General features: G+C 45.9%; 1 protein-coding gene across 3 annotated transcripts in view; it reads left to right on the top strand.

Annotated features, from left to right (window-relative positions):
- The first annotated feature begins 1,906 nt into the window (after nt 1-1,906).
- The window catches only part of DOCK10 (dedicator of cytokinesis 10), a 145,272-nt gene continuing 138,287 nt past the window's right edge, over nt 1,907-8,891 (top strand). The window contains exon 1 of one of the 3 annotated variants that reach the window (XM_086844817.1): nt 1,907-2,212. In XM_086844817.1, the coding sequence (XP_086700943.1) occupies nt 1,907-2,212 (306 nt within the window). The remainder of the gene's footprint in view (nt 2,213-8,891) is intronic. The other 2 variants (XM_086844830.1, XM_086844827.1) reach the window with 2 other exon arrangements.

The raw sequence follows: 8,891 nt of genomic DNA, 5'->3' as shown, positions 1-8,891 counted from the left end.
TGTAGAAACTGCTGGCACTTTAACTTCTTGATATCTTCTAGTAGATTTCAGCAGCCCCATGCTCACTGACAAGTATCTGCATATTCACTCAACCCCAGCTTGCCCATGTGCAGTTGTGAAGGGAGAAGTATTGTGGAGCACAGGCTGCTATTGCCTGACCACATCTGAGCAGGAGCAACAGCACTGTGCCCAAACACAGGGATGGCTGGACATTTCTGGCCTGCTTTATGGTGATGATTTCCTTAAAACCATTTTCCAGAATGTACATGCACATACTGAATGGAAGAAACCATTCATTTTCTTTGTCCTTTCTCACATATGCAATGTGTTTTCTTTGCTGTCTGCAATAAATTGCAGTCAAGTTTATCCTAAATTACATCCTTGTGTTGAGGCAGAATGCTTCCCTAGTCTCTGAGGCTACTTACTCTTCTTTTGTGTTTCTTTGCTACATCAGGCTGCATTCCTAAAGTGAACCTTATATGGAATGTTTGCAAAATGAATGGAGTCTCCTTTTTCATCCCACAGTAGTTTTTCGTGTCAAATTTCTCAAGAAATCTTTTCCAATCCAATAGTATTTTCTTCCTGAGCTTTGGCTTCAAACGAAATCATCTCCAAGATATTGCAATGTAGCACCTGTTGCCTGGTAGAAATGGCTAGACTAGAATACTTAACTGTTTTAAGCCAGTTCTGGACACACTTCAGATAAATCAGTTTATGGGGAAACATAACCTTTGCAGAGCAATACTTAAACTCTGTTATCATTGCTGCCTTTGGTATCTTCAGTAAGCTTGGAGGAGAGAACTGGGAGCCACGAGGAGGCTGCAGTGAATTCGTACCACAGTGCAACCTGCAGTGTCTTACAGCAAACTATCTCAAAACACACACGGTGCTTCTTGGGGAGGACATAATCCAGGAGTTCTTGCAACATTTAATTCCCTAATACAGTGTCTAACTAGATGTTAACTGACTCCGCTGGGTTCTGTGTTTTAGCACCTTTGCAGCTGCAGCTGTTGCCCTCACACGTGTACAGCAGTGTTGCCCTTCAGGGATTACACCTGAAGTTCCTCGGGTTTTATTTCAATCTTTTCTTACAGGGATTGCAGTGTTCTCAGATGTGTTATCTCTCATGGTTACCTCCTTTCCCACGCCTCCCAGTTTAACTGAAGAAGGAAAACTCTGCATTGCTGAAAATTTAAGTATTATTGTGCAAAGAAAGTAAGAGACAGCTCTCACAGCAATCTTTTATTCTCCACATTGCAGCTTTAGTGTTAAGGCATGGAGCTGTATTCCTACTGACAGAAGGCATGGTCGCTCTGCTGGGGGCTGGGACAGCTGCGACTGTTGTGTAACTTCTGTGGGTTTAAATGGCTAAACTTAATTGTGGTTCGGCTGAGTGTTCCACGGTGAAGAGAGAGGGATGCCATTCCAGCCGGCAGAAGGACTGGGAGACATGCAGCCTGGATCTGTGCAGGGTCCCCGTGCTGCTTGGAGGATGCTTTCTAAGAGCTCAGTGGATGGTGGTGACGACCAGAGGGTTGATTTCTCGTGAAACCTGGAGACCACTTCAGTCTCATCTCACCGGGATTCACACCTTAGCAAGCGGTTAATACGAAGAGCAGCTTACATACAAGCTCCTCTTGGTATCAACCAGTTGCTTGGTATATAATAGTAGCTTGTATTAACCGGTTAATACCAAGAGAAGCTTCCTGCGCCGAACCCAGCCGCAGCCTTGCCGGGAGAGCATCCTTTGCTGACCGCACGCACGGAAAGCGGTGTGGCTGCGCCGGCCGGGCTGGGGCTCCCTCCCGGAGCCCCGGGGCCGCCGCATCCCCCTCGGTGGCGGGCTCTGGCAGCAGCCGGGGCGGGCGGGGGCCGTGGCGGCGGCGCCTCCCGGCCCGGCGCGCACATGGCCAGCGCGGGCGGCGGGGGCGCGACGCCGGCCCGGGGAGGCTCTGCGGGCCCGGCGGCTGCGGGCGGCCCCCGCCCCGCACACCTCCCCCGCGCGGGGGGAGCGGGGGGGAAACCCCCAGTTCCGCTTCCTGACGGCGCCGCGGCCCGGGCGGGGAGCGGCGGCCGGAGCGCGGGGCTGCCGGCGCCCATGGCCGGCGAGCGGACGCGGCGCTTCACGCGGAGCCTCCTGCGGCCGGGGCAGGCGGCGGAGCTGCGGCACAGCGCGGCCGCCGCGGCCGCCGGCGGGCGGCTGCAGCTGCGGGTGAGTGCGGCGGGGGAGCCCGGCGGGGCCGCGGGCTCCGGGCACCGGCCCAGGTGCGAAGCGCGCTCGGTTCCCGCGGAGGGAGCGGAGCAGCGCCGGGAGCCCCGGGCCGCCCGGGCCCGAGCGGAGCAGCCCGCGGGCAGCGCTGGCCCGCCCGAGCCGCTCGGCCGTGGCCGCTCCGAGCCTCCCCGTGCTACGGGCTGACAGCCCTCGCTGACAGCCCTCCCTTCGCTCGGCATCCTCCCTTGGCTTTCGCCGGCTTTCCTTCCCTTTGGCTGCGCTTCGCGGTGGCGGGCGGCGCTCAGGCGGTGCGGGACGGGCGCGGGCTCCCCGGTGTGTGACAGGTGAGGATCGGTCCTGCACGGCCCGGGTGTCACCATCGCTACCGAGGGGCGGCAGCGCTCCCCGGGATTTCCACTGCAAACCCCGCGCAAGAAGCCTAAAATGCCACAGAAACACAGATCCTGTTCTTCCTACTTGCATTCGCTTTTAAAACGCGAATGAAGCATGAGGCTTCAGGGCCCGTGCCTCTCCATCAGTGGAGTTTTCTCCTCCGTTACGTAGTTGTACCTAAGTCTGTAGCTGATAGGCATAGGTAGCAAATTGTTAAGGGTTCACAGTGTAATATCCACTGGCGCTTTCAAATCTCTAAGCATCTATGATTCGTTTATTAGCCATTTGGATATTAATATTCCTTTGGACTGAAAGCTGTGTGGTATGAGACTTATATGACTCTTTGGATGATTAAGTATATCATTTCTGTGAATCATTTAATTCAGATAAATATTTTCCTTTTCTAGTTTTTCAGACAACACAGCTCATGAAGTAGAGGGAAAGTTGTAAGTGAAAGGTCATCACTCATCAAAGTTTACCCCACAGCAGTGCCTACAGAGAATGTAATACATTCTCTCTGCACAAAGCAAAAGCAATTCTGCAACTGCATTCCTATAAAGTTAGTGGGCATTTTATATCTTTTGAGGGGTCTTGCCTAGTACAAATGGACACCTGTGCTAAAGCTGTTCTTAGACAACAGCCAGTTCACAGTTCCTAGTTACCTGTACACCAAATAGGAGTTGTTTTCTTTACATCACTAGATTTGAAGTGCTTTTACAGTCAGCTTTGGAGGTCTTCATAAAGCATTCCCAAGCTCCTGACTTTTAAAGCTTAGAAGAAGTTACATGTCTCTCCTGAATTTCCACAAATGCTGTACACACTCTCACCTCTTGTCAAATCCCGAAGCATCCCTACAGCTGCACCACCAACAGATTTACCTGGTCCTGCCTGCTGGGTACACAGATCAGAATTTGGCTCATTATCAAACAGGATGCACTACACTGATGGAATTTTAGTGGAAACCCTCAAGGAACCATCATGGTTGGTTTGGGCTCTGACCAGATACCCTACCAAGTACCTGTCCCCCAAGAGGGTGTGTTTCAGTTCAGGTACCAGCTAAACTCTTACATTGTCTCATTACATCTTGGAGTGTTACAAAGGAAGCTCTGTTAGCTATATATTTTACTCTGCTCTGTCTCTGCTGCAAGAATGCAGAAACAAAACAGAATGAAATTGATGAAGCAAATCTGAAATTGATGGTCTGTTTCCTTAGAGGAGAGTGGTGTTTTTATTGTGTTGCTAACAAATCTTATACTGCTATCTTAATATAGGATTTAATTACTCCTCGTGTATTCACATTGTATTTTATTCAATCTGTCTTTAAAACATCAAAACTTCAGTTGTAGGGTGACAAAAATCATCTGCCACTTCTGTGAGTCTTCTGTAAGACTTCCTGTTGACTGATGAAATCCACTGGTGCTGGATTTCATCAGGGCTTTTGATGCAATATCTGAGGCAAATACAGTCAGATCTGAAAAGATGGTCTTTGAAAGATACTGAAGTTAAGATTGGAAGATGCCAGATTAAATTCTGGTTTCAGTTATACCGCTCAGTGGGATCACTTAGGGACTTCCAGATGTGTTTTATTCACCAGCAGGCAGAATGGTTCTGAAGTCTGAGTTGCTTGCTGTGTTGAATATGTATGGCTCTGGGGAATTTAATGAAGTTACCATCTTTTTACCATACTTTTTTCGGTTGCCTCTGAAAGGCAAAGTTTTATAAAATGCCTTATGCTGAGGTCTCATGATGGATAACAAAGCTGCTCCCTTCGGGGTTAAATCTTTTCTGCCTACATCAGCTAGATTGGGCAGAATTAACCATGGTGTCTTGGCTAACAGGCAGATCTCTTGGCAGATGTACCAGGGTTGCAGTTCTGGGGCTGCCAGGTGGAGCTGTGTTGTTCTGTCCTGGGCAATGATTGCTGCCTCTGGATCTGTAACACAGAATGCCAGGGTGGCAGCTCTGCTGAGGTGTGCTAGGGTTCCCTCTAGCCTCTGTGTCTTGCACTCAGGGATGCAGAGATGGCACAGCTGTTGCACTAAAGTTGTTCTCTTGCTTTTGTAAGAAAGTCCCACAGAACCTGAAATTTCTGGCTGAATTTCAGCTGACATTTTGTACCAGAAGTGAATATTCTCACAGAAGAGAAAAATTGTGTGTATTCAGTGAGGTCTGTTGGCTCTCATCACATCTTGCTCTGGCTGTATCAGCACCTTATATTCCAGTTATACTAAATCTGGCTTGTGTTGAAATGTCCTGAAAGTTGGCTCAGCTGCTGTCAAGAGTCTGCAAATAACTGGCAGCCACAAAGGAGGGAAAGCATAAATGTGTAATGTGTGAAGAATTATGTGTAAAGAGCAAAGAATTAAGCCTGCTGGTACTGTTTTTGTGCACATCCTGTATTGAGTTGCAGTTGGATTTCTGCTGGTAATGATTGGACTGCACCTGCTCTAGGTGCAACCCTTCAGTTCAGTAGGAGCATAGGGATCAAATGTCTAAACTATCTTAGAGCAATGTGTTGTGTCTTGTTGCTCTTTACTGTCTTCATATAGATTGCTGCTTCTTTTGTGTCCTTCACCTTTACTTTTGCTCATTTATTCATTTAATTATTGCTAGTGTTCAGCACATAAATCTGTTTGTAAGAAAAAAAGTGCCATTATAATCAGGAAAAATGAGTTGGCAAAAGTAAGGATGTTTGTCGTTTGGTGTTGTATATGAGAGGAACTTCTGCAGTGCCCTGACAGATAAAAAGTGGAAAAAGAGGTTGAAGGTGGAATATATGTGTATATCTTTCTGGTAGGAGGTAGTAGCTGCAGTGTTTTGGCAGAAGTAACACATTCTACATTAATTACCCAACTCTTCAGCAGGTAGGAGGAGTGGTGCTATGAGGTGTTGATGGTGTATGGCTGGACTTCAGGTTGTTTCCATTGCCTCCTTAAGCTTTCAAGTAGTAATGGCAATTCACCAAACTAGCTGGTGAAATAGATCAGCATCATCTAGAAGGTAAATAATTTATTGTATTTTGAAACTTTGATGTGAAATTCTTTGTCTCTTCCAATAGCAAACACTTGTTTGAAAGTTGCATTGTGAACACTAGCTGCCTCTGCCCAGAAGAGCTGTGTGCCCATGAATAGCTGTGCACAAGAAAGGGAAATTAATATGTCTGTTGCTTCATTTGCGTCTGTCACTGCAGACACAGTTACTGGAGGCTTTTGAAAACGGGGTTGGGCCAGTCAGTGCTCCTAGAAATCAGCTTGCTAACTGCTTAGCTATTACTGAACTTTGTGTTATACTATTATTTCCAGATCCCAATTAATTTGGCTAAGTACTGCTGGCTGCAGTCCTCATCCTTTACATAAAGTGTTGTGACATTGCTTTTATAAAAGAGCTGTGGCAGGTCTTGCTCCTCATCTCTCTTCCATCATTAAACAAGTTAATAGCAGTCTGGACTTGGGCTCTTGCTCCACGTGTCTTTTTTTTGGCAGAGCTTTCTTTCCATCCCACTGCAGCCAAGCACAGAAAGTTGTGATGCCCAGTCCCTGAGTACTGGGATCTCTCATGTGGAAGGCTGGATTACATGGCTTTCTGTGTAATATGGGTTCCTGTTCTGTGCAATATGGGTTCCTCTCCTTTCTACCTTACCTGGGGCCACCATAATTCCTCCCTGAAATTCCCTGAATTCCTCCCTGAAATAATAGATCCCCTTAGTTTCCCATGTGTCTTTTATGTGGTATGTACTTTACAAGTAATACCTCTGTTTATGTTGTGGTTGCATATTTCTTGTTTTGTGTGGGTAATGAGCTGGTTTGTGACTCCAGTGGTGTGTTGGAGTCTCTCAAGAAGAGTGCTGTGTGTGGTTTCCAGCCTCTCAGGGAGCACCCACTGCCTTGGTACCTGGATAGTGATACCAGAGCATACCAGTAGGCCATACAGTGCTTACTCTGTATGGCCTGTTCTCGTTATGTGGTTGTACTTCCATGTTGTGAATATAATAACACTGAAAACCTCATCTGGTCAGAAGGTAGTGTTACCTGAGCTACTTCAAGGACAGAAACTGGACTGTGAAAGACTCCTTTCTCCTGAGGGTGTTCTGATGTCTACTGTTAGTCCAGGATGAACCCAAATAACGCGTTTATAAAGGCAGTGAGTCTCTGGTGGTGTTGTACCCAAAACAGACTGTGTGCTTGTACATAGTTGCACATGCACTGTCATCACACACCAGCCACTAGATTTTTTGTCTATTTCCCTGTGAAAAAAACCAAATGAACAAACTTGGTTTTGAGCAAACAGTATTCTTAAAAGCATGTGCATACAGAGAAAGCCTCATCCTGTTCTAGTGGTTGAGAGTTTGTTCATGACACCAGGGCAAGGGAGTGTCACATGCAGGTCTGGAGCTGGTAGTTCTGTTATGGCATTTGAGATGAGTTAGGGTTTGCTCAGGGCAGAGAATTTGACAGTCATATTTAAAATGTTAACAACCTTGTGCAATGTTGAAATATTGAATAACTTCTTTGTATTTTTAATTTACCTGTGAAACTTGTTTATGAAGCTACACTCAAAAACTTGCCCATCATTTATAGCCTGTGTGAAATCCCTTACTTGCTCAAGCACAAGGCTCACATTATTTGCAAGTAGTCTCCTTTATTAGTAATTTTTTGTTGAAGTGTCCAAAGAGTAATTCTGTAGATGTTTTTCAGCTGGGTTGTCCCAAGAACACTTGGTCTGGCCCTGGCAAGGATCTGATTGCTTTCAACTGGCTGCTGGAGCCCAGATGTAAGGGCAAATCAAGCGAAGGGTACAGGCAAGAATGCACTACTTGCACATTCTCCAGCTGCAAGGCTCCCTCCTCTGCAGGCAGACAAAAGGGGCAAAGTCTGCCTCTGAGCAATTCTAGGAACTTCATCTGGCACTGGCGATGAAATTGATGCAGAAATGAGGAAGAGGAGATAAGGGAATAGAGCCTCAGAGAGAGTGGAGACGGAGAAGGGAAGAAAATGGTTTAGAAAGAAGAAAAGCATTGGAGAAAATGGGGGAAAAAAGAAAAGACTTTGTGGGGAAGGAGAGGCTGAAGAAGACGATAAAACGCAGGAAAGAAACTAAGAGAGCTGCCAGAAAGCTTCGTCAGGTTGGTGAATAACTTGTGCAGATAAGCCATTAATGTGCACCCCTGGGCAGCCATTTAGGAGGTGGGGAGACCCAGGCACTTGGATTTAAATGCAGGGTTTTTACTGTTGTCTCGCATCTGTCACTTGACTAACACTTTCTTTTGAATTTATGGAAAGTGAGTCAGTTTGAATAACTCAAATTGCACTCAGTTTATAGAAACTGCATTAACTTTTTTTCCTTTTGCCTGCAAGGTTAAATAAGGGGTCTTGAGAGGGAGAGAATGAACGTCAGTAGCAAAGAGAAGCTGGAAAATTAAGCCTTATGTTGGCTTTGGAGGAGGATGGATACACAGAGAGACAGTTTAGTATTGTTGTGGTTTATAGCAGGCAGTTCTGCATATGTCACTTCCAGAAGACAAAACATGTTTGCAACTTTACTAGCATAAGGTCAAAAGCCTATGAAGTAGTGACACAGATGTGATTATTACACAAAGACTTACTTGTTATGAGTGTAGTGTTTCCAGTTTAGGATTCCCTGCATTTCACAGAATTCAACAATAATTTTCTGAATATAAATTATACTTGGTGTCTGTTTTATAACAACTGTATATTTTTATTTTAGCAAAAGCTGACTTTGTCCCTGGTTTTGTTGATAAGAAAAACAAAACACCAGGAGCTAACTGCACAAGTTCATGCAATAAATCTACAGTAAAAGCTGTAGAATGATTGCCTCCAAGTTTCTCCCCCTCACAGGCTGTCCTGCCCCATATGGATGAATAATTTGCCTGGCTTCATAGTCCCCCCTACTCCTCTCATCTCTGACATGGGCAAATTTTTCCCTCTCTTGTAAAATGTAAGAAAACTGAAGGCTGCCTGTCCTTTGCATTCTTGTTTAGTGTAAATTACTTCTAATTTGTCCCTTTCTGGACAGAGCACAGTAGCAGTGTAATAGGAGGGTACTGAGCTCATTAGTGTTAAATGGTGATGTGTGCCACTGAAGCCTTCCAGAGTTGGGAAGGCTTTTTATAACTTTTTTTTTTTTTTTATTTTTACATTTCCCAGCTCTCCCTACCCCGCCTCCATATTTTAGTTTGGGTGCTCAAGGCAGTAGTCTATTATTTTTTCTCCTTCATGTCAGTGATAGATAATCACAACATAAATGCATTGCTTAAATATGTGGTTTT

Source organism: Cyanistes caeruleus, chromosome 10 (genome assembly GCF_971803275.1).
Source record: "Cyanistes caeruleus chromosome 10, bCyaCae1.hap1.1, whole genome shotgun sequence".
Lineage (NCBI taxonomy): Eukaryota > Metazoa > Chordata > Aves > Passeriformes > Paridae > Cyanistes > Cyanistes caeruleus.
Note: the sequence above shows the minus strand (reverse complement) of the source record. Positions and strands in the feature narration are given on the sequence as shown.